Genomic DNA, 27,055 nt, shown 5'->3' with positions numbered 1-27,055 from the left:
AGGCAGCTGGTCCATCAGGTTTACCCCTCTCCCAGCCCTCTGCCACTGGTTTTGTTGGGACTTCTCGTCAGCGGCAGAGGGCCTGGGAGAGGTCAGTTATGCCTGAGTTTATTCACTTAAGCTCGGTCTTCCAGGATGGGATGAAGGTGATTGGAGACAGACTGGACAGTGGGTTCACTAAGGTGAACACACTTTTTAAGGATGTCCACAGATGCCTTGACTGCCTGGAAGCTGACCTTCAGAGACCGGCGCACATTTTTTTCAGCAATAGAGCGGGGTGTGTCGGAAAACCTTACGCCTGAACTCCAGCTGAACGTCATGCAGGCCTGCCAGGCTACTTACAGCCGGGCATTACAGCAGTCCCAAAGCTACCATCCGCAGGCCGGATATTACCAGCAGGAGAACATTTCTTTCCCGACACAGCAACAAAGCCAAGCATCAGTGGGCAAAGACGCCAGCACTGAACTATCCTCCACCTCCACCACCATTACGGCTGTTCCCCCAGTTCACAGCTACACCATGCTGCAGAGTGCAGCACTCCTGCAGCGTGCATCCTCCACCCCGCAGCCGAGTGCAACATCCACAATGCTGCCGAGTGCAGCATCCACCATGCTGCCGGTTGCAGCACCCGTGCAGCATGGAGTAACCACCACGCTGCCCACAGTCCGGCACCACGCCAGCATGCAGCATCCACCACTGTGCCCAGTCCAGCAGCACGCCAGCACACTACTACAGAAGTCTCCACTCCCACTCAGCCAAGAAAGAAACGCAGAAGTACCTCCAAAAAAGCCAGACTCCCACTAACGACTCTGCTCAGCACAGGAAAATGAAGACCCGGAGCAAAAAATGTCGGCCAAAATTGAACCCACCACCTCCACCCTCACCTCCCAATGTGTCTCTGTTGACAAATATGTCACTACCTTCCCTTGTGTCTCTCCCTTCCAATTTGTTTATCCCTTTCGAAGATTCTACTCCTAATGTGTCGTCTACTCCCAATGTGTCCAGTCCCATCCCTGATCCAATCCTGCAATTTATTTCCCCTTCCCCTGTAACCCCTTCATCATCGACTACCACACAATCATCAAAGCTCAACACCCCCAAGGTCCACAATATCTCACTGTCAGACAGACCCAAAACATAAACCCAATTGTTGGTTAATGGTAAATGAACAGTTGTTTGTTGTTGTTAACCCCTTAAGCCCCGAGGGTGGTTTGCACGTTAATGACCAGGCCAATTTTTACAATTCTGACCACTGTCCCTTTATGAGGTTATAACTCTGGAACGCTTCAACGGATCTTGGCGATTCTGACATTGTTTTCTCGTGACATATTGTACTTCATGTTAGTGGTAAAATTTCTTCGATATAACTTGCGTTTATTTGGGAAAAAAACGAATATTTGGCGAAAATTTTGAAAATTTCGCAATTTTCCAACTTTGAATTTTTATGCCCTTAAATCACAGACATATGTCACACAAAATACTTAATAAATAACATTTCCCACATGTCTACTTTACATCAGCACAATTTTGGAACCAAAATTTTTTTTGTGACGGAGTTATAAGGGTTAAAAGTTGACCAGCAATTTCTCATTTTTACAACACCATTTTTTTTTAGGGACCACATCTCATTTGAAGTCATTTTGACGGGTCTATATGATAGAAAATACCCAAGTGTGACACCATTCTAAAAACTGCACCCCTCAAGGTACTCAAAACCACTTTCAAGAAGTTTATTAACCCTTCAGGTGTTTCACAGGAATTTTTGGAATGTTTAAATAAAAATGAACATTTAACTTTTTTTCACACAAAATTTATTTCAGCTCCAATTTGTTTTATTTTACTAAGGGTAACAGGAGAAAATAGACCCCAAAAGTTGTTGTACAATTTGTCCTAAGTACGCTGATACCCCATATGTGGGGGTAAACCACAGTTTCGGCGCATGGCAGAGCTTGGAAGCAAAGGAGCGCCATTTGACTTTTCAATGCAAAATTGACTGGAATTGAGATGGGACGCCATGTTGCATTTGGAGAGCCCCTGATGTGCCTAAACATTGAAACCCCTAACAAGTGACACCATTTTGGAAAGTAGATCCCCTAAGGAACTTATCTAGATGTGTGGTGAGCACTTTGACCCAACAAGTGCTTTACAGAAGTTTATAATGCAGAGCCGTAAAAATAAAAAATCATATTTTTTCACAAAAATTATCTTTTCACCCCCAATTTTTTATTTTCCCAAGGGTGAGAGAAGAAATTGGACCCCAAAAATTGTTGTGCAATTTGTCCTGAGTACGCTGATACCCCATATGTGGGTGTAAACCATTGTTTGGGCGCAGGGCAGAGCTCGGAAGGGAAGGAGCGCCATTTGACTTTTCAATGCAAAATTGACTGGAATTGAGATGGGACGCCATGTTGCATTTAGAGAGCCCTTGATGCGCCTAAACATTGAAACCCCTAACAAGTGACACCATTTTGGAAAGTAGACCCCCTAAGGAACTTATCTAGATGTGTGGTGAGCACTTTGACCCAACAAGTGCTTTACAGAAGTTTATAATGCAGAGCCGTAAAAATAAAAAATCATTTTTTCACAAAAATGATCTTTTCACCCCCAATTTTTTATTTTCCCAAGGGTAAGAGAAGAAATTGGACCCCAAAAATTGTTGTGCAATTTGTCCTGAGTACACTGATACCCCATATGTGGGTGTAAACCATTGTTTGGGCGCAGGGCAGAGCTCAGAAGGGAAGGAGCGCCATTTGACTTTTCAATGCAAAATTGACTGGAATTGAGATGGGACGCCATGTTGCGTTTGGAGAGCCCCTAATGTGCCTAAACATTGAAACCCCCCACGAGTGACACCGTTTTGGAAAGTAGACCCCTTAAGGAACTTATCTAGATGTGTGTTGAGCACTTTGACCCAACAAGTGCTTCACAGAAGTTTATAATGCAGAGCCGTAAAAATAAAAAATCATATTTTTTCACAAAAATGATCTTTTCACCCCCATTTTTTTATTTCCCCAAGGGTAAGAGAAGAAATTAGACCACAAAAGTTGTTGTGCAATTTGTCCTGAGTACGACGATACCCCATATGTGGGTGTAAACCATTGTTTGGGCGCATAGCAGAGCTCAGAAGGGAAGAAGCGCTATTTTACTTTTCAATGCAAAATTGACTGGAATTAAGATGGGATGCCATGTTGCGTTTGGAGAGCCCCTGATGTGCCTAAACATTAAACCCCCCCACAAGTGACACCATTTTGGAAAGTAGACCCCCTAAGGAACTTATCTAGATGTGTTTTGAGAGCTTTGAACCCCCAAGTGTTTCACTACAGTTTATAACGCAGAGCCGTGAAAATAAAAATTATTTTTTTTTTTCACAAAAATGATTTTTTAGCCCCCAGTTTTGTATTTTCACAAGGGTATCAGGATAAATTGGACCCCAAAAGTTGTTGTCCAATTTGTCTGGAGTACGCTGATACCCCATTTGTGGGGGGGGACCACTGTTTGGGCGCATGACAGAGCTCGGAAGGGAAGGAGCGCCATTTGGAATGCAGACTTAAATGGATTGGTCTGCAGGCGTCACGTTGCATTTGCAGAGCCCCTGATGTACCCAAACAGTACAAACCCCCCACAAGTGACCCCATATTGGAAACTAGACCCCCCAAGGAACTTATCTAGATGTGTTGTGAGAACTTTGAACCCCCAAGTGTTTCACTACAGTTTATAACGCAGAGCCGTGAAAATAATTTTTTTTTTTTTTTTTTCACAAAAATGAAATTTAGCCCCCAGTTTTGTATTTTCACAAGGGTATCAGGATAAATTGGACCCTAAAAGTTGTTGTCCAATTTGTCCTGAGTACGCTGATACCCCCTATGTGGGGGGGAACCACTGTTTGGGCGCATGACAGAGCTCGGAAGGGAAGGAGCGCCATTTGGAATGCAGACTTAAATGGATTGGTCTGCAGGCGTCACGTTGCATTTGCAGAGCCCCTGATGTACCCAAACAGTACAAACCCCCCACAAGTGACCCCATATTGGAAACTAGACCCCCCAAGGAACTTATCTAGATGTGTTGTGAGAACTTTGAACCCCCAAGTGTTTCACTACAGTTTATAACGCAGAGCCGTGAAAATAAAAATTATTTTTTTTTTCACAAAAATGATTTTTTAGCCCCCAGTTTTGTATTTTCACAAGGGTATCAGGATAAATTGGACCCTAAAAGTTGTTGTCCAATTTGTCCTGAGTACGCTGATACCCCCTATGTGGGGGGGAACCACTGTTTGGGCGCATGACAGAGCTCGGAAGGGAAGGAGCGCCATTTGGAATGCAGACTTAAATGGATTGGTCTGCAGGCGTCACGTTGCATTTGCAGAGCCCCTGATGTACCCAAATAGTACAAACCCCCCACAAGTGACCCCATATTGGAAACTAGACCTCCCAAGGAACTAATCTAGATGTGTTGTGAGAACTTTGAACCCCCAAGTGTTTCACTACAGTTTACAACGCAGAGCCGTGAAAATAAAACATATTTTTTTTCCAACAAAAATGATTTTTAGCCCCCCAAATTTTTATTTTCCCAAGGATAACAAGAGAACTTGGACCCCAGAAGTTGTTGTTCAATTTGTCCCTAGTACGCTGATACCCCATATGTTGGGGTAAACCCCTTTTTGGACGCACGGGAGAGCTCGGAAGGGAAGGAGCACTGTTTTACTTTTTCAACGCAGAATTGGCTGGACTTGAGATTGGACGCCATGTCGCGTTTGGAGAGCCCCTGATGTGCCTGAACAGTGGAAACTCCCCAATTCTACCTGAAACCCTACCCCTAACCGTTTACTGAACATTTTCTGACAGTCATAAGTGCCACGTATATAAGTGCCACGTATATAAGTGCCACGTATTTAAGAGCCACGTATTTAAGTGCCACGTATTTAAGTGCCACGTATTTCAGTGCCACGATATTTCAGTGCCACGTATTTCAGTGCCACGTATTTCAGTGCCACGTATTTCAGTGCCACGATATTTCAGTGCCACGTATTTCAGTGCCACGTATTTCAGGCACTGAAAAATATGTGGCACGTAAATACGTGGCACGTAAATACGTGGCACGTAAATACGTGGCACGTAAATACGTGGCACTGAAATACGTGGCACTGAAATACGTGGCACTGAAATACGTGGCACTGAAATACGTGGCACTGAAATACGTGGCACTGAAATACGTGGCACTTAAATACGTGGCACTTAAATACGTGGCACTTAAATACGTGGCCACTGAAATATCGTGGCACATATATGTATATACGTATATAAACGTATATTTCAGTGCCACGTATTTCAGTGCCACGTATTTCAGGTTAGGGGTAGGGTTAGGGGTAGGGTTAGGGTTTTTTGTTTTTTTCTTGTTTTCTTGTGTTTTTCTATAAAAACGCATGCGTTTTACCGCGTTTACATGCATTTTTTCACACATGCGGTTTTTTAAAAAAACGCATGCAGATAAAAACGCAAGTGTGAAACCAGACTAAAAGACGCTTTTTATAGCAAAAAAGTTTTTGCGTCTCCACATTTTGAGACCTATAATTTTTCCACATTTTGGTCCACAGAGTCATGTGAGGTCTTGTTTTTTGCGGGACGAGTTGACGTTTTAATTGGTAACATTTTCGGACACGTGACCATTTTTTATCACTTTTTATTCCGATTTTTGTGAGGCAGAATAACCAAAAACCAGCTATTCATGAATTTCTTTTGGGAGAGGCGTTGATACCGTTCTGCGCTTGGTAAAATTGATAAAGCAGTTTTATTCTTCGGGTCAGTACGATTACAGCGATACCTCATTTATATCATTTTTTTATGTTTTGACGCTTTTATACGATAAAAACTATTTTATAGAAAAAATAATTATTTTGGCATCGCTTTATTCTGAGGACTATAACTTTTTTATTTTTTTGCTGATGATGCTGTATGGCGGCTCGTTTTTTGCGGGACAAGATGACGTTTTCAGCGGTAACATGGTTATTTATATCCGTCTTTTTGATCGCGTGTTATTCCACTTTTTGTTCGGCGGTATGGTAATAAAGCGTTGTTTTTTGCCTCGTTTTTTTTTTTTTTTTCTTACGGTGTTTACTGAAGGGGTTAACTAGTGGGCCAGTTTTATAGGTTGGGTCGTTACGGACGCGGCGATACTAAATATGTGTACTTTTATTGTTTTTGTTTGTTTTTTTTAGATAAAGAAATGTATTTATGGGAATAATATTTTTTTTTTTATTATTATTTATTTAGGAATTTTTTTTTTTTTTTTTTTTTTTTTACACATGTGGAATTTTTTTTTTTTACTTTTTTACTTTGTCCCAGGGGGGGACATCACAGATCGCAGATCTGATAGTGTGCACAGCACTCTATCAGATCGGCGATCATACTTTCATCGGAGCAGGCTGCAGCTTTCATCTGCAGCCTGCTCCGACCCGGAAGTGCTCCCTGCAGGACCCGGATACAGCCCCTCGGCCATTTTGGATCCGGGGCCTGCAGGGAGAAGACGTTCGGTACGAGGTGAGTACATCACCTTGTACCGATCGTCTCAGGGAAGCCCGCAGGGAGCCCCCTCCCTGCGCGATGCTTCCCTGTACCGCCGGTACACCGCGATCATGTTTGATCGCGGTGTGCCGGGGGTTAATGTGCCGGGGGCGGTCCGTGACCGCTCCTGGCACATAGTGCCGGATGTCAGCTGCGATATGCAGCCGACACCCGGCCGCGATCGGCCGCGCTCCCCCCGTGAGCGCGGCCGATCGCGTATGACGTACTATCCCGTCACCGGGAATTAAGGCCCACCCCACCTCGACGGTATAGTACGTCATACGGGCTTAAGGGGTTAAATCAAATTTTTATTTTGTTTGCACAATCCCTGTGTTTTGTCTCATTATTATTATTCATGTATTTATATAGCACCATTAATTCCATGGTGCTGTACATGAGAAGGGGTTACATCAAAATACAAATATCACTTACAGTAAACAAAACTAACAATGACAGACTGAGGGGAGAGGCCGCTGCCCTTGTGGGCTTACATTCTACATGATTATGGGGAAGGAGACAGTAGGTCGGGGGCTGCAGTAACTCCAATGGTGTTGAGGTGGCCATGTGGTCATTACAGGTTTTAAGTCTCTTTATGTGAAAACACACACGTGTGTATTGTATAGGTGAGTGAAGTAGTAATTGGTGTTTCACTGTAGGTGTTTTATTAGTAGTAAAGTCAGCAAACATTATTACATGTACATTTACTTACAAGTATATTAAACCATATTGTCTTGCCATGCCACATGCCCAAAATCTGAAACAAAGTAAGCAGCAAACTTATCCCTCATCTGGGCAACTTCCACTGTAGTCCTCAGAGGATGATCACGGTAATCCTGCAAAGTGATAGCAACAGTTTTGTCCAGTTCTAATTGTTGTCGCTCTTTTGCCAAAATGTAATTATGCAAAACAACACACGCTTCGACCACATCATCAATTGTCTCAGTTTTTAGATTAATTGGTGTCCCCAAAAAGCGCCATTTAGATGCCAGCAAACCAAAGGCACACTCCACAGTTCTTAGCGCCCTTGTGAGTTGGTAGTTGAAAATCCTTTTGGTGTGATTCAAGTCCTGACTCGAGTACGGTTTTAGGAGGTTGGCACACATTTGAAACACCTCATCCCCAACCACAACAAACGGCATTGGCGGTCCTTCAGTGTTCGGAAGAGGTTGTGGCGATGGAAAATTTAAATTATTACCATACAAACGTTGGCCCATGTCAGAGTTTTTGAATTTCTGTGAGTCATTTCCTCATCCAAATAATAACAATCGAAAAGTATTTTTTCTAATTGAAGTACTCTGATCCACTTCCAGCAGGTTTCAGAATCCGAATGTGTTTGCCGTCTACAGCCCCCACAGTTTGGAAAATTAAAAATTTCCTTGAATTTTGCAGCATTTTCAAGCCAGAGTTTAGTTGTGGGTTGGGGGAGGAATTCTTCATGCAGAACGTCATATAAAGCAAGGCAGGTGTCTCCTACAATCCTAAAATGGTGGACACTCCAATCCGGAATTGAAACTGTAGAGAGCTTACGGTCTTTCTGGTAGTAGTTAGCTATAGTGTGAAATAGTCACCGCTATTATTCCACCCTCAGGGTCAACAATATATACTAGCTAGGAGGATACCCTTATATTTAAAACTTAGCTTTTAATAACAACATATAAAACTAAAAACTCAACCAACACAAACCAAAACAAGTGCTCATGTGAACCAGTGCTCAAACAATAAAAATTGGTTGGATCTCACCAATGGTAGCCGAGCGGAGTGCCTCTCCAATAGTAGTAGACGTATGGTCACCATAGAAAATCTCCCAGTATATTAACTGGAGGTCCGTAGTGCACGTGTAGGTATGGGGTCTGGGTATGGGACAATCACTCTCTTCCCTGTAAAACCCGTTCTAGCTCCTGTCCTAACAAGGACAGGCCCCAAGTGGTCCCTCTCTATGGACTCCACCAACACCCGGACCGTAGCGTTTTTTCTCCCAACGCGTTTCATGACCAATAACGGAGACACATCAGGGGAGCAAATAATGCCAGTACTCAACTGGCCAATAGTCCTATTAAGGTGCAATATCAGTCCTTCTCAAAGCTGGGACCTGCCGTGGCTAGGTACCTATGCAGACATATGGGTCCACGGTGATATCTTTCCCCCCACTCACTAAATAAGCTCTTAAATAGCCGGTGTATCCGGACCCGCCCCCACACCTGTGAGTGGTTAATTAGCCCCTTTCACATATGCCCATATCATGTGCCACACTTGGGAGGGAGTTGGTATAGGAATCAGTATACTCACTGCTGACAGCGGGATGCCCTCCTCCACATGTGCGAGTAGCCGGCGCTCCGTCCCGGAGCGTTCCGTGACCGGAATTATCGCTGCCATCTTGCATGCGCAACTTCCGGTCAGAAATAGCCTATACTAGCGGCATGTTTTCCAAACAGTGGAACGCTGAGGTGACGGATATGCAGCCACCATATTATGGATGTAGATCCGCCCCTCCTATGGGCTCGAGGCGGACACCTGCCAGCCAGAGACTGTAGACCATAGCATCTGTGACTATGCAGCCCCCATATTACGTCGCATGTTGAAAAAAATGCTGCAAGGCAGGGAAATGATACTGGGCACTATGTATTTACACCGGTGGTGCCAGTACCCTTTTCCAAAGGATATACATGAGCACACCAATATAAGCGGCCTATAGTTATATAATAACTATGGATTTGCACAACAATTCACAGATATGGCTAGCTAAAAAGTAATAAACAGTGGGCATAATGGATCTCTATATATCCCAAATGCCCAAAGGGCACACAGACACACATATCCTCATAGAAAAATGGGAAGGGGAGGGGGTCTTTCTGGTAGCCAGGAATCTGCCGAACAGAAAATGGAAAAAAATAAATAAATACATGTCTTTTCTAACAATAAGGCCATGTGCACACGTTCAGGATTTTTAGCGTTTTTTTCGCTATAAAAACGTGATAAAAACGCGAAAAAAACGCTAACATATGCCTCCTATTATTTACAGTGTATTCCGCATTTTTTGTGCAAATGTTGCGATTTTTTCCGCGAAAAAATCGCATCGCGGAAAAAAAAGCAACATGTTCATTAAAAATGCGGAATTGCGGGGATTCCGCACACCTAGGAGTCCATTGATCCGCTTACTTCCCGCACGGGGCTGTGCACACCATGTGGGAAGTAAGCAGATTATGTGCGGTTGGTACCCAGGGTGGAGGAGAGGAGACTCTCCTCCACGGACTGGGCACCATATAATTGGTCAAAAATAAAAGAATTAAAATAAAAAATACTCACCTTCGATGTCTTCCCGCCTCTCTGCTGCATGCTGCCGCTTCGGTTCCTATAGCTGGTCTGCGGTGAAGGACCTGTGATGACGTCACTGTCTTGTGATTGGTCGTGAGCGGTCATGTGACCGCTCACGTGACCGCTCACATGACCGCGACGTCATGGAAGGTCCTGCGCGCACACACCAGCTATAGGAAGAGGAACGGACGCCGCTGAGGAGATCGTCTGGGTGAGTATAAGCATTTTTTTTATTTTTTTTATTATTTTTAAACATTCTATCTTTTACTATAGATGCTGCATAAGCAGCATCTATAGTAAAAAGATGGTCACACTTGTCAAACACTATGTTTGACAAGTGTGACCAACCTGTCAGTCAGTTTTCCAAGCGATGCTACAGATCGCTTGGAAAACTTTAGCATTCTGCAAGCTAATTACGCTTGCAGAATGCTAAAAAAAAACGCGAAAAAAACGGAAAAAAAACGCAAAAAAAAAAAATGCGGATTTCTTGCAGAAAATTTCCGCTTTTCTTCAGGAAATTTCTGCAAGAAATCCGGACGTGTGCACATACCCTAATACTAACGACATGTGTTTGTTTTTCAAAATTACGTACAGGGTCACCAAAAGACGTTCCTCAGCAGGAATTGCTCGACGTAGTTGTGTGTCCTGCCTGGTGATGGATCCTCGGATATGTTGCAGCAAGTCATGAAAGCTCTGTTCCGACATCCTCGTGTATTTGAAAAACTTCTCTGGGTTTTCTCGTAGCTCAGTGTACGAGTGTTAGGGTGTGTGTCCACAGTCAGTAAACGCTGCTTGTTTGACGCTGCGCAGAGCTGCAGCGTCAAACACGCAGCGTCCAGATGTTCCAGCATAGTGGAGGGGATTTTTTGAAATCCCGTGTCCACTATGCGTGGAAACCCGCACGCGGCGGGCCTGCGACTCCGGACATGCTGCGCGTCTTTTCAGATCGCAGCATGTCTGTACACCTTGCGGGGACGCAGCGTCCCCGCAAGGCATAACATAGGGCCCTATGGGAGGGGGGCGATGATCCCGGATGTGTACAGTTAACACATCCGGCATCATCGCGTCCCAGAAAGGGGGCGGGGCTTAGCGCCGAGCGGCTTTGCCGCTCCGACGATACCGCCGGCCATCCTGAACGTGGACACGCAGCCTTAGGCTCCACGGCTCTCGGACTTCAACGATGGGGTGCTGCGAGGAGCGACGACGACGTCTTCTCCATCTTTCTCTTCCTTCTTCATAAGCCACAGCAAAAGCAAAAGCCAATTTCAGTGACAAATCCAGATTACGATAGAAGCTCTCCATGCCAAGATCTATCTTGCAGCTGGATACAGAGGCAAAAGATAAGGATTTCATCTGTCTATATACAGAATTCCAATGAGACGGCGTGTCTCACACATTGTGTGTGGCTTTTGTCAAAGAAATGCTCCTGGAACAGCATTTGCCACATAAACAAAATTCATGGAAATTTCGAAAGCACGCAGATACAAAGCAGCGTTTTTTGACGTCATGCGTAAAAGTACCTTCACACGAAACGACATCGCTAGCGATCCGTGACGTTGCAGCGTCCTGGCTAGCGATATCGTTTCGTTTGACACGCAGCAGCGATCAGGATCCTGCTGTGATGTCGCTGGTCGCTGAATAAAGTCCAGAACTTTATTTGGTCGTCCGATCGCTGTGTATCGTTGTGTTTGAAAGCAAAAGCAACGATACCAGCGATGTTTTACACTGGTAACCAGGGTAAACATCGGGTTACTAAGCGCAGGGCAGCGCTTAGTAACCCGATGTTTACCCTGGTTACCAGCGTAAAAGTAAAAAAAACAAACAGTACATACTCACCTGCGCGTCCCCCAGCGTCTGCTTCCTGACACTTACTGAGCGCCGGCCCTAAAGTGAAAGTGAAAGCACAGCGGTGACGTCACCGCTGTGCTGTTAGGGCCGGAGCTCAGTCAGTGTCAGGAAGCAGACGGCAGGGGACGCGCAGGTGAGTATGTACTGTTTGTTTTTTTTACTTTTACGCTGGTAACCAGGGTAAACATCGGGTTACTAAGCGCGGCCCTGCGCTTAGCAACCCGATGTTTACCCTGGTTACCTGGGGACCTCGGCATCGTTGGTCGCTGGAGAGCGGTCTGTGTAACAGCTCTCCAGCGATCAAACAGCGACGCTGCAGCGATCGGCATCGTTGTCGCTATCGCTGCAGCGTCGCTTCGTGTGAAGGTACCTTAAGATAATGCGGAGAAAAAACGCAGTGTAACCATGCAGATTATATGCTGCGCACAGATACGCTAATGTGTACTTAAGCCTAAGGGATTAAGCTGAACTAATCCTAAAGTGCCATTCTCTACTGCCATGAACATCAAGACGCTATCCTGTGCCCCAAGAAACACCAGTAATTGTATCTGCAGATGTAGAAACACTGCTGAACAGTCCCTGTGTTATATTACACACAAACAACACCTGTATAAAAATGATTTCTAATGTCACTTTACCAAATGTAAATGAGGGTGTGACTAGAAGGGGTGTTAGAGAGTCCCGGTGTGTGACTATGAACTCAGGACACATAAATTTATGATGAGCCCCATAAGATGCTCCATATTAAAATATGCCCTATATAATGCTGCACAAATGTTGATTATGACCCCATAAGATGCTCCATACAGACATTTGCCCCATATACTGCTGCACAAATGCTGATTATGGCCCCAATAAGATGCTCCATAGAGACATTTGCCCCATATAATGCTCCAGGGTCATTCCATATCAAGTGATCCAAATATGAATATTTTTTTTTACCTGATGTCTTTAGATTTTTTTTATTTTTTGTTTTTATGAAGTACAACTTTAGTTAATTACAAATTAAAAGTTTAGAATTTTTTTCTTCATCAGTTAATTTTTTACAGATTTTTAAAGTTTTGAAAGAGTGCGGATTTTGGCCTGGTATTGCTTTACATTTTTTATCATATTTTGGACTAGAATTAAGATAAAGAGGTGGAAGAGGCATCATTGTTCTCAGAACGGTACCAGCTTTCATTTGATATGTCACAAGACTATGTTTCTTTATATTTTGTTTTGGAGAAATCAAATTCAAAATTTTGATGCACAATTGTGAAAAAAACGTATGTTTTAAAATTGTGAAAACATGCATGTGTGTTACTTGTGTCCTTGTTTATATTTGTACAGGGATTCAACTTGGGACCTGTCAATTTTTTTTTTTTTAAAGCCGTGAATCATCTGATTTTATGTTTGTGTGAGTTTCTTCCCTTTTTCTTTTCAAATTACAACTTATTGAATTCAACATTTATATGCAACAATAAGGAACCACAAAAAACAAATACCGAAGTGCCAGAATAAATACATCTTAATCATCATAACACAACTTGCTCAGCATTTTCAACCTGAATGCATTGAACAAGCCAAAAGAAAAAAGGTGATCATATCCTCAGGTGTGATTTTCTAAATACAGTCTCATCCTAATTATATGTTAAAAACAAGATTAAGGGTATGTGTCCATGATCAGGATGGCCGGCGGTATCGTCGGAGCGGCGAAGCCGCTCGGCGCTAAGCCCCGCCCCCTTTTGGGACGCAATGATGCCGGATGTGTTAACTGTACACATCCGGGATCATCGCACCCCTCGCCATAGGGCCCTGTGCTATGCCTTGCGGGGACGCAGCGTCCCCGCAAGGTATTCGGACATGCTGCGATCTGAAAAGACGCGCAGCATGTCCGGAGTCGCAGGGAAGTCGGATGCGTGTTTCCACGCATAGTGGACACGGGATTTCATAAAATCCCCTCCACTATGCTGGAACATCTGGACGCTGCGTGTTTGACGCTGCAGCTCGGCGCAGCGTCAAACACGCAGCGTTAACTGACCGTGGACACGTACCCTAAAAGAACCAATATTTTTACCACCTATTTATACATGGAACAATTTTTTTCTATTATATCACTAAACATGTCATTTCTTAAGTGTGTCAGAAGAATAGTCCAGTAGTTAAATCCTTGTTTTATAAAATATGAACTAATCAAACAATTAATAGTAGGTTTTCACACTGGCCTTTTATCATCAATGTGTCCCTTCTAGAGGGGAAATGTCATCTGGTCCATCAGCGCTTACTAGCAATGGCCGTTTCCTTTTGTGTCAGAGTATGTGTGGCCTGTCATGGTGCTCGGCTCCACCTGAGTTATATCTGATTTTTGTTCATTTTTAACATGTCTGGTTTTCTTGGATACACAAAGGACGGCGCTGGACCAGAAGGTGCAGAAAAGTCACTTCTTCATTTTTACAATCTTTGGAGACTCCAGTAGCCGCCACCAGCGCCGATCATATTCACAGGTCACATCACCAATTATGTCATCCATTGCCGATCTTGTGCCGCCTTCTAACACGTCATGGACGTCACTGTCTTTATTTCCACTACATGGGATGACAGTCCGGTATTGCTGAGTCCCTGTGATGGGTTCTGCTTCCAGTAACCGATGTTTTAACAATCTCTCCTCCTCCCCGTAGTCCTGGTTTGTACAATGCGTGAACTGGATGTTAAGAGCATTTTTCTCACTCCATTTGAGGAGTTGCCTGGGTGTTAAGATTTGGTGTGAACACGGCCTCTGGAGGCCTGAGCTGCCGGCCTGTCATCTGCTCTGCATTCACCGTCTACCCCCGGTCATCCTCAGCCCTAACAAAGCTTCTGCTCTGTCCTCTCCTGGTTCTAAGCTGTAACATAATAAAATAATACAGGAATATCTAAAAATCATGGATAATTTGGTAAATATTTGGTAAATAGTCCATGCCCTCATCATCTCTCACCTTGACTACTGCAACCTCTTGCTCTGTGGCCTCCCCTCTAACACTCTCGCACCCCTCCAATCTATTCTAAACTCTGCTGCCCGACTATTACCCGGCCTCTCCCCTCTGTCAATCCCTTCACTGGCTCCCCATTGCCCAGAGCCTCCACTAGAAAACCCTAACCATGACGTACAAAGCCATCCATAACCTGTCTCCTCCATACATCTGTGACCTCGTCTCCCGGTACTTACCTACACGCAACCTCCGATCCTCACAAGATCTCATTCTCTACTCCCCTCTTATCTCCTCTTCCCACAATCGTATACAAGATTTCTCTCACGCATCACCCCTACTCTGGAACCCTCTACTACAACACATCAGACTCTCGCCTACCATCGAAACCTTCAATAAGAGCCTGAAGACCCACTTCTTCCGACAAGCCTACAACCTACAGTAACCACCGATCAACCAAACCGCTGCATGACCAGCTCTATCCTCACCTACTGTATTCTCCCCATCCCTTGTAGATTGTGAGCCTTCGCGAGCAGGGTCCTCTCTCCTCCTGTACCAGTTGTGACTTGTATTGTTTAAGATTATTGTACTTGTTTTTATTATGCATACCCCTCCTCACATGTAAAGCGCCATGGAATAAATGGCGCTATAACAATAAATAATAATAATAATAATAATAATAAATATGGACCCCACACTTCTACACCACAGGCTGAACAGATCTGAAATCCAGATTTTTGAACTGACACTGTAATAGTTTTATTTTTTAAAATATGATCCCATCACGATCCCAACTTGTATTTTGGTACAGATGTGGCTAGGAGCATAGCAGGCACATGTGCAGTTTTTAAAATTTTTAAATTAAACTTTTTTTTCGGAAATGCGTTAAGTTTTGCGCTCGCGTTCGCATAGGTAAAATATTATCACAGATACTCTTGTGACATATCTGGTGAAAGCCTGTACAGTTCTGAGTTGAATGGTGTTTATTTTGTTCCTCTATCTTTTTTCTAGCCTGAGTTATGGGGAGAAATGTAAAGGCAGGCAACACCGAAATTTGCACTTTTTCCGAACTTTGAAAATCAATAAAAAATAAAAAAAAATCCAGAATTTTTTTTTTTCTTCACATTTTGCATTTTCTGACACACTATTACCAAATAACAAAATCTCAAAAGAATTAAAAATATAGTGGTAAAAATCATTAGTTCACTTGACATGGAATGACCCTCCACATATGTGGATTACGGCCCCATAAGATGCTCCATAGACTATTATGCCCCATATAAAGCTGCACAAATGCTGATTATGGCCCCAGAAGATGCTCCATACAGTCATTTGCCCCATATAATGCTGCACAAATGCCGATTATGGCCCCATAAGATGCTCCATACAGACATTTGCCCCATATAATGCTGCACAAATGCTGATTATGGCCCCATAAGATGCTCCATAGACTGTTATGCCCCATATGCTGTTGCTGCGATTAAAAAAAAAATGAAATAAATGACATACTCACCTCTAGTCGCTCAGGCCCCCGACACTTGCTATAGTCACCTTTCCCCGTTCCACGGCCGGGCACCATTGTGTCTTCCCCGTCCTCTGCACTGACGCGCTCAGGCAGAGGGCGCGCACTAACCACGTCATCGCGCCCTCTGACCTGAGCGTCACAGGCAGATGATTCGGAAGACGGCGCCCGGCGGTGGAATGGGGACAGATTGAATATCTGCGTGCTCACCCTCCCCATTATACTCACCTGCTCCCGGCGCGGTCCCTGGCAGCTTCCCTGATGGACTCTCCGGGCGCGGCAGCTCTTCCAGATTTGAGCGGTCACATGATACTGCTCATTAGAGTAATGAATATGCAGCTCCACCCCTATGGGAGTGGAGTTGCATCCATATTCATTACTGTAATGAGCAGTACCATGTGACCGCTCAAAGCTGGAAGAGCTGCTGCGCCCGGAGACCACGGAGATGCAGGGACCGCACCAGGAGCAGGTGAGTATGTGGCAGCCGTCGCTCCCCCTCCCCCTGCCGACCCCTCAGGGACAATGACTTGAGTATAAGCTGAGAGGGGCACGTACAGCCTAAAAAAATGGGCTAAAAATCTCGGCTTATACTCGAGTATATACGGTACTTAGTGGGCTGCTTATGTGTGTAATATAACACAAGGACTGTTAGTATGTCTACATATGCAGACGCAACTGCTGGTGGTTCTGGGGGCACGGAGGACCTGAGAGTTTCCCTTTGTGAAAAATCACAAAAATTAAATGGGTTTCACATACTGCTGTACATGCTTTTTTCAGTAAAAGTGCAACAAAACCTGATACCTGCGTTTTGTGCTGTGTTTTTGCACTTACCCATTGCTTTCTATAGATGAAAAACACAAAGTGACATGCTGCATTTTCCAAAAAACAAGGTAGTGCAAAAAATACTGAGGACAAAAAAAACAAGCTGTGTGCATGAGATTTCTGAAATCTCACTTTGCTGGTACTGTAAAACACAGATGAAAATTTGCATTAAAAAACTTTGAAAGAAAGCAACGTGTGAACATAGCTGAAAAGATTTAACATTTTCAGCAGCTCATCTTAGTGTAAATTGATTGTAGATGTCAAAATGAAAACTGTATGAGGCGCTATTATATATCATCCTCTGAAAAAGGTCTGAAATGCTGCAAATCAACTTGTTATATCATCAATTGGCAGATAGGCAATAGCATCAGAGGTATAGGTGACACCAGATTTTTTAAGATTCCATTTTAAAGTATCACTATTTTTTCTGCAATCATAAAAATCTAAGGTTAAAACTAAATCTATCACCATTCACCACGATTTTGCTATGTATTCTGAGGGCAGTATGAGGGAGGGGTTAAAACACAAATTTTAATGGTGTGAGTCATGTCAGGCTGTGCGCTGTTTACTTATACTAGAGTTTTTATTACCTGGTGATCATCATTGTCCAGACTACAGCACTGCATGTAAGCTAATCCGGCTCTCCCCCTACTGTGATAACTGTAAATACAGAGCCTGTTGTGGGTGGGGGGCAGCTTTCTCAGCTCTGCTGCAATGATCAATCTAAAAGCTCTGATTGTGTTAGAACGGCTGCACCCAGTAATATAAGTGATACAGCTTTGGATTCAGGGTCTCTACTTACATCATGCTGCTCTCAAATGACGTAGCAAAAACCTGCTGGCAGCTTCCCTTTAAATAGGGCACCTAGAAACATATCAACAAATGTAACAAAAAAAAATAACCATCTTCATAAATCAGGTTTTAATCTAAGGCTATGTTCCCATCATGAGATTTTCATGTTAAAATTTTTTTTTTGTCAAATCAATAAGATAGTCAGTATGTAAAATAGGGGGCAGATCAATGTAGGTCAGAGACCTGTCAGAAGCCAGGCAGATGAATATCTAATCAGAGCACCACATGAAGACCCTCCCCATACAGGTCGCTCCAGAGCACGAGCATTTCATTACATGAAAATACAGATTAAACAACCACAAGATAGATTTCATCACCCAAGGTATCATTGTAATCAGTATAACGGCGCCAACCTGACGCACAATCCTGCTGACAAGTTCCCTTTAAGTAAAATAGATTACTTGCATTTCTTTGAAAATAAGCAACGTAAAAACTCACCAAAAATTCATTGTGTGTACGCAGCCTAAACACAAATCAATGTGATGCTAAAGTAGATGTGATATACAGATATAAATCTTTCAAACCAGCTGGACCTCGAGTACTTACTTGTGGAGTCATCATTGCAGAAATGATGCAGGATTAAGGATCTGGAATCAAAAACTCTCTCAAAAAGTAAAAAAAAAAAAATATTGTAGGATCAGTCACAATTTGTGGAAGCAGATAGCTCTAATTTACAGACACAACTTAATGGTGTTAACATTAAAAAATAATAAAAACACACTATTCGCACACTATTGTCTCTAGGATTATCAGCTATATTCGAATACTGTCAGTACTGACACAGGCAAAAATCCCAATGGATAAAAAGCACTGGTGCAAACAGGGCAGCAAAGCCCTGACGCCTTCATCTACCCTGTGTTCACTTCTGCTTGGAAGGCAGTCCTGCAGTAGGCGTACTCTTGTAGGGCGTAAGAGTGGGTGAATCACAGAGACTTTCTCCTGTGAGCTGGAACTTCACGTCTTGAGCAACTGTGTCCACAGCACAGGGTGAAATGTGAGTACTAGAAAAAGGCAGGGTGCAAATGTCATTCAGACAAGATAGGGGAACTAACAAATCAAGCTGCCTAAGTGCTGGAATGGAATTATTGCGCCATCAGCACGTAATATGGTAAAGTTCAAGAAATAAGCAGACAGTAAAAAAACACCTGCTGTATTTCCAACAGTTTACAGAAAGTTCAGGTATATGATAGTTAAGAAGCTAAAGGTTGGAGGAGGGGTGAGCTGTCTTACCAGTTTCAGTTAAATGGGGTCTATACTTATAAAAACAGATTGTGACCAGAAACAGTTTTGAGAGCACCAAAGTCTATTGAACGCAGTTAAGTCCACATGTGTTCACTGAACATTGCAGATTCACCAAGTCCAATACACTGTACGGGTGAAATTTCTCTTGCGGAGGCTCGCGTTTCCACAAGATAAATTGACATGCTGCGATCTGGAAAGACAAGACGCACCACATGTCAGTCTCCGCAGGCATCTCTGGATGCATAGTGTGCATGGGATTTCTTGTAATCCCATCCACTATGCTGTAACATCCGTACTCTGCATGTTGGACGCTGCGGATGTATTCAGTGTCAAACCCGCAGCATTTACTGATCGTGGGCATATACCCTAAGGCTAAGTGCACACGTCGCAGAATTGGCGTGGAAATTTCTGCGGCAATTCTGCAACTCCTGCCGCGGGTATATCGCATGTGGAATTGGCATGCGTTTTCCCGCTAAACACTAGCGTTTTCCAAGCAATCTGTAGCGTCGCTTGGAAAACTGATTGACAGGTTGGTCACACTTGTCAAACATAGTGTTTGACAAGTGTGACCAACTTTTTACTATCGCTGCTGCCTATGCAGCATCAATAGTAAAAGATAGAATGTTAAAAATAATAAAAAAATAGTTATTCTCACCTTCCGAAGGTAGCCGATCTCCTCAGCGGCTTCCGTTCCTATAGATGCTTTGTGTGCAGGACCTGCGATGACGTCACGGTCACGTGACCACGACGTCATCGCGGCCACGTGACCGTGACGTCACCGCAGGTCCTTCACACAAAGCATCTATAGGAACAGAAGCGGTAGCGTGCACAGCTGAGAGGCGGGAAGACTCCGGGGCCATCAGAAAGTGAGAATATCACTATTTTTTATTTTAATTCTTTTTTTTTTAACAATTAGATGGTGCCTAGTCCGTGGAGGAAAGTCTCATCTCCCCACCCTGGGTACCAACCGCACATGATCTGCTTACTTCCCGCATGGTGGGCATAGCCCCATGCGGGAAGTAAGCAGATCAATGCATTCCTAGGTGTGCGGAATCCCCGCGATTCCGCAAATTTAAAGAACATGCTGCGTTTTTTTCTGGAATGCGATTCAGCTCAGGAAAACAACGCAGCATATGCACAAAAAATGCGGATTGCATTCTATTAAATAGGATGCTTAATGTGAGCGTTTTTTTCGTGTTTTTATAGCGAAAAACCGCGAAAAATCTGCTACGTGTGCACACAGCCTAAGGGTGTTATTAAAAGTATTAAATGATTTTGGGCAGATAATCTCACACTGCACACAGAAAAGGATGCTTCACATGAAATACAGGTCACTCTACGCTGGCTCATACAGGTTCTGGGCCAAAGAGCTGGCAAACAGCCAATTTTAATCAAACTTGAATAAGTAACTAGTGTTTATAAAGGATGAAATGACTTTAGGCTACTGATCGCACACTTAAGGGAAGGTACCACGTTTGCAGATCATTAATAAATCAATGTAATGTAGCATAATATGCTGTTATAACCAAGTTTTGATTGCATATAAAACATATTGTGTGTGTTATAGGAGTGACTACCTCTTGAAGCTCATCAAGAGAATGCCAAGAGTGTGCAAAGCAGTCATCAAAGCAAAGAGGTGGCTACTTTGAAGAACCTAGAATATAAGACATAATTTCAGTTGTTTCACACTTTTTTGTTAAGTATATAATTCCACATGTGTTAATTCATAGTTTTGATGCCTTCAGTGTGAATGTACAAATTTTCATAGTCATGAAAATTCAGAAAAATCTTTAAATAAGAAGGTGTCCAAACTTTTGGTCTGTACTATAGATATACAGTGCCTACAAGTAGTATTCAACCCCCTGCAGATTTAGCAGGTTTACACATTTGGAATTAACTTGGCATTGTGACATTTGGACTGTAGATCAGCCTGGAAGTGTGAAATGCACTGCAGCAAAAAAGAATGTTATTTCTTTGTTTATTTTTATTTTTTTTTAAATTGTGAAAAGTTTTTTCAGAGGGTCATTTATTATTCAACCCCTCAACCCACCAGAATTCTGTTTGGTTCCCCTAAAGTATTAAGAAGTAGTTCAGGCACAAAGAACAATGAGCTTCACATGTTTGGATTAATTATCTCTTTTTCCAGCCTTTTCTGACTATTTAAGACCCTCCCCAAACTTGTGAACAGCACTCATACATGGTCAACATGGGAAAGACAAAGGAGCATTCCAAGGCCATCAGAGACCGTGGAGGGTCACAAGGCTGGCAAGGGGTACAAAACCCTTTCCAAGGAGTTGGGCCTACCTGTCTCCACTGTTGGGAGCATCATCCGGAAGTGGAAGGCTTATGGAACTACTGTTAGCCTTCCACGGCCTGGACAGCCTTTGAAAGTTTCCTCCCGTGCCGAGGCCAGGCTTGTCCGAAGAGTCAAGGCTAACCCAAGGACAACAAGGAAGGAGCTCCGGGAAGATCTCATGGCAGTGGGGACATTGGTTTCAGTCAATACCATAAGTAACGTACTCCACCGCAATGGTCTCCGTTCCAGACGAGCCCGTAAGGTACCTTTACTTTCAAAGAGTGATGTCAAGGCGTGTCTACCGTTTGCTCATGATCACTTGGAGGACTCTGAGACTGACTGGTTCAAGGTTCTCTGGTCTGATGAGACCAAGATCGAGATCTTTGGTGCCAACCACACACGTGACGTTTGGAGAATGGATGGCACTGCATACGACCCCAAGAATACCATCCCTACAGTCAAGCATGGTGGTGGCAGCATCATGCTGTGGGGCTGTTTCTCAGCCAAGGGGCCTGGCCATCTGGTCCGCATCCATGGGAAGATGGATAGCACAGCCTACCTGGAGATTTTGGCAAAGAACCTCCGCTCCTCCATCAAGGATCTTAAGATGGGTCGTCATTTCATCTTCCAACAAGACAACGACCCAAAGCACACAGCCAAGAAAACCAAGGCCTGGTTCAAGTGGCAAAAAATCAAGGTGTTGCAGTGGCCTAGTCAGTCTCCTGACCTTAACCCAATTGAAAACTTGTGGAAGGAGCTCAAGATTAAAGTCCACATGAGACACCCAAAGAACCTAGATAACTTGGAGAAGATCTGCATGGAGGAGTGGGCCAAGATAACTCCAGAGACCTGTGCCGGCCTGATCAGGTCTTATAAAAGACGATTATTAGCTGTAATTGCAAACAAAGGTTATTCCACAAAATATTAAACCTAGGGGTTGAATAATAATTGACCCACACTTTTATGTTTAAAATTTACAAAAATGTAACTGAGCAACAAAACTTTTTGGTTTGTAAGATTTATGCATCTGTTAATAAATCCTGCTCTTGTTTGAAGTTTGAAGGCTCTAACTTATTTGCATCTTATTAAACCTGCTAAATCTGCAGGGGGTTGAATACTATAGGCAATATATATATATATATATATATATATATATATATATACAGTGGGGCAATAAAGTATTTAGTCAGTCAGCAATAGTGCAAGTTCCACCACTTAAAAAGATGAGAGGCGTCTGTAATTTACATCATAGGTAGACCTCAACTATGGGAGACAAACTGACAAAAAAAAATCCAGAAAATCACATTGTCTGTTTTTTTAACATTTTATTTGCATATTATGGTGGAAAATAAGTATTTGGTCAGAAACAAACAATCAAGATTTCTGGCTCTCACAGACCTGTAACTTCTTCTTTAAGAGTCTCCTCTTTCCTCCACTCATTACCTGTAGTAATGGCACCTGTTTAAACTTGTTATCAGTATAAAAAGACACATGTGCACACCCTCAAACAGTCTGACTCCAAACTCCACTATGGTGAAGACCAAAGAGCTGTCAAAGGACATCAGAAACAAAATTGTAGCCCTGCACCAGGCTGGGAAGACTGAATCTGCAATAGCCAACCAGCTTGGAGTGAAGAAATCAACAGTGGGAGCAATAATTAGAAAATGGAAGACATACAAGACCACTGATAATCTCCCTCGATCTGGGGCTCCACGCAAAATCCCACCCCGTGGGGTCAGAATGATCACAAGAACGGTGAGCAAAAATCCCAGAACCACGCGGGGGGACCTAGTGAATGAACTGCAGAGAGCTGGGACCAATGTAACAAGGCCTACCATAAGTAACACACTACGCCACCATGGACTCAGATCCTGCAGTGCCAGACGTGTCCCACTGCTTAAGCCAGTACATGTCCGGGCCCGTCTGAAGTTTGCTAGAGAGCATTTGGATGATCCAGAGGAGTTTTGGGAGAATGTCCTATGGTCTGATGAAACCAAACTGGAACTGTTTGGTAGAAACACAACTTGTCGTGTTTGGAGGAAAAAGAATACTGAGTTGCATCCATCAAACACCTTACCGACTGTAAAGCATGGTAGTGGAAACATCATGCTTTGGGGCTGTTTCTCTGCAAAGGGGCCAGGACAACTGATCCAGGTACATGAAAGAATGAATGGGGCCATGTATCGTGAGATTTTGAGTGCAAACCTCCTTCCATCAGCAAGGGCATTGAAGATGAAACGTGGCTGGGTCTTTCAACATGACAATGATCAAAAGCACACCGCCAGGGCAACGAAGGAGTGGCTTCGTAAGAAGCATTTCAAGGTCCTGGAGTGGCCTAGCCAGTCTCCAGATCTCAACCCTATAGAAAACCTTTGGAGGGAGTTGAAAGTTCGTGTTGCCAAGCGAAAAGCCAAAAACATCACTGCTCTAGAGGAGATCTGCATGGAGTAATGGGCCAACATACCAACAACAGTGTGTGGCAACCTTGTGAAGACTTACAGAAAACGTTTGACCTCTGTCATTGCCAAAAAAGGATATATTACAAAGTATTGAGATGAAATTTTGTTTCTGACCAAATACTTATTTTCCACCATAATATGCAAATAAAATGTTAAAAAAACAGACAATGTGATTTTCTGGATTTTTTTTTCTCAGTTTGTCTCCCATAGTTGAGATCTACCTATGATGTAAATTACAGACGCCTCTCATCTTTTTAAGTGGTGCAACTTGCACTATTGCTGACTGACTAAATACTTTATTGCCCCACTGTATATATGTATATATATATATATATATATATATATATATATATATATATATATATATATATATATATATATATATATATATATATATATATATATATATATATATACATACATACCGGTATATATATACACATACATATATATTACATATATGTATACATATATATATATATATATATATATATATATATATATATATATATATATATATACATACACACATATATAATATACACACACATATATATATATATACACATATATATATATATATATAAATATATATATATACATACATATATATATACACATTATATATATTATCAATCAGAACCTGACTAATCAGAAGACTTTTTTTGCAAAAAAAAAAAAAAAATAATGACATGATATTAAAAACAGAATAAAAAAGGCTATCATAAAAACATAATGTCAAATTAAATAAGATTACAAAAAAGAACTGAAGGGTGTAGTTCAAAGGAGGAGTAACACTTTACCGCTGTTTATACGCCTCTGCAGGTGACTAAGGAGAAGGTAGCCTGTAAAGCAGGGCATACCAAAAACGATATCTTAACATGTTAATAATTAAGTGTTAATAATTAAGTACTAATTATTTAACCCTGTAGTAAACAGGAAGCTAATCCTTTTATAAAGGCCTTAGGCATATGAAATACATTTAGGCGTTACCACAGCAATGCTAATAAAGTGTCTGTGTGATGTAATACACAGCAGTCTGTCACTCACTGGATGATGCTCTTACATTGGGAGCATCCTCAGATGACAGAATGTAGCATGATACATAGCTTTCATTATCATTACTGCCATCAGGCGCTTATATTCCATCAAGTATTATCATTACTGCGATCATGCGCTTATATTCCACTATTATCATTATTGCGATCATGCGCTTATATTCCACCAAGTATTATCATCATTACTGCGATTAGGTGGTTATATTCCGCCAAGTATTATCATTACTGCGATCATGAGCTTATATTACGCCAAGTATTATCATCATTACTGCAATCATGAACTTATATTACGCCAAGTAATATCATCATTACTGCGATCAGGCGCTTATATTCTGCCAAGTTTTGATTATCATCATTACTGCGATCATGCACTTATATTCCACCAAGTATTACCATTACTGCGATCATGCGCTTATATTACGCCAAGTACTGATTATCATGATTCCTGCGATCATGCGCTTATATTCCGCCAAGTATTGATTATCATCATTACTGCGATCAGGCGCTTATATTACGCCAAGTATTGATTATCATCATTACTGCGATCAGGCGCTTCTGTTCCGCCAAATATTGATTATCATCATTACTGCGATCATGCGCTTACATTCCGCCAAGTATTGCTTATCATCGTTACTGAGATCATAAGCTTATATTACACTAAGTATTGTCTCCAAAATTAATCTGCAGAAATGCAATGGCTGCAAGACATACAAAGTAATCTGTCACACAAGGTCGAAACATTTGCTACTGGAGATGTTCTGCTATTTCACGACCACTGAGGCTGGGTACACATTAGCATATCTGTGTGCAGCATTTCATCTGCATGCGCAAACACAAGCCAAAACGCATTTAAACGCATGCTTACACTGCGTTTTATCCGCATCAGCTTACGCACAATGCCAAATAAAGCTGCATGTGTTTGTATGCGTTTTTGCGTGCGTTTGTGTTGTTTATGCACATGCGTTTGGTATTTCCAGGGGAATTTGGGTATGCAAACAATGCTTTTTCAGTAGAACTTCCTTGACACAAGCAACACACAATGGGCGTGTGTGGTGTAGTGCCTGGACATGCTCAGTCTGAAGTACGCATGTGTATCGAACGCATCCTTGCGCATATCCCTGCGCATATCCATGCGTACCAATGCGTTCCCATAGACATTAATGCGTTGTTTTGACGCACTCATCCGCATGCCTGCGCATATTTGACGGATCAAAAAAATGCAACAATGTTGCTTTCGGCGTGGCGAAACGACGCATGTGGACGCATCCACACCCTAACTAATGAAAACGAATGTCCCTGCGTACACAATGCTAAAGGTACACATGAAGCATGCGGACCTATATGCAGGCATACGCTGTGCACACATACGCTAATGTGAACCCCGCCTAAGTGAAATGTTCACAAAGTTGAATAGATGGCTACCACAGGGTTCTCTGGATGGGAGCCAAGGGTGGAGACTGGCCTTTGGACATCAATGAAACACTGCACTAAATCTTCAGTAATCTGAGCACAGGTTCATTCTTGGTTCCTCTACAGATTATTTATTGATAGGTCTACAAGCCCCCACTAATGTTTAGACCTCCATTAGCTTGCTTCTTTATAGGAACAGAAAAACTGAACTCCTGAAGAAAAAAAGATTTGTCTAACAACTGACACAAACTCCAGACGGAGCTCACTGACTGTATGAGGTCTGTGTACTCTTTATTATGTTTCCAGTTATTTTAAAATAAAAAAAGAAAAATAGTGCTGGAGCCATATGCCGGCTGCAGAAGAGCGTATGAAAACAATAAATCAGACAAGTTTCATCTGATTTTCAGCCATATGCCCGATGGTAACATCCACGTGTCTGTTTTTTTTTTTTACACGCCCCTGTGCCATCCATGTGCGATCTGTTTTCTAACTACATTAAAAGATGTAAAAGATGAAATAGTTTCCTATGTCCACAATAGAAATGTATCCGTAAAAATCACATGCCACTCTGATGTTCTGTGTTGGATCAGATTTTTTATTTTTCTTCTTTATGCACCCATAGACTTGAATAGGCGAGTCTAATCAGAGACTTGGAAGAGAATAGTGTATAACTGCGATTTATCTCTCACGGAAGGTCAGACAGAGAGAAATATCGTTCATCTTAACAGCTCT

General features: G+C 42.6%; 1 protein-coding gene across 6 annotated transcripts in view; it reads right to left on the bottom strand.

Annotated features, from left to right (window-relative positions):
• SAMD8 (sterile alpha motif domain containing 8) overlaps nt 1–27,055 on the bottom strand; it is a 160,261-nt gene that overhangs the window by 112,637 nt on the left and 20,569 nt on the right. For 3 of the 6 annotated variants that reach the window (XM_077250772.1, XM_077250771.1, XM_077250767.1), the window contains exon 2: nt 7,267–7,390. The exons of 2 other annotated variants lie outside the window; for them this stretch is intronic. In XM_077250772.1, the coding sequence (XP_077106887.1) occupies nt 7,267–7,302 (36 nt within the window). In that variant the 5' untranslated portion in view covers nt 7,303–7,390. Of the gene's footprint in view, nt 1–7,266; nt 7,391–18,404; nt 18,700–27,055 lie in introns of those variants that run through there. One more of the 6 variants, XM_077250769.1, reaches the window with a different exon arrangement.

Source organism: Ranitomeya variabilis, chromosome 4 (assembly GCF_051348905.1).
Source record: "Ranitomeya variabilis isolate aRanVar5 chromosome 4, aRanVar5.hap1, whole genome shotgun sequence".
Lineage (NCBI taxonomy): Eukaryota > Metazoa > Chordata > Amphibia > Anura > Dendrobatidae > Ranitomeya > Ranitomeya variabilis.
This window is presented reverse-complemented; position numbering and strand designations above follow the sequence as displayed.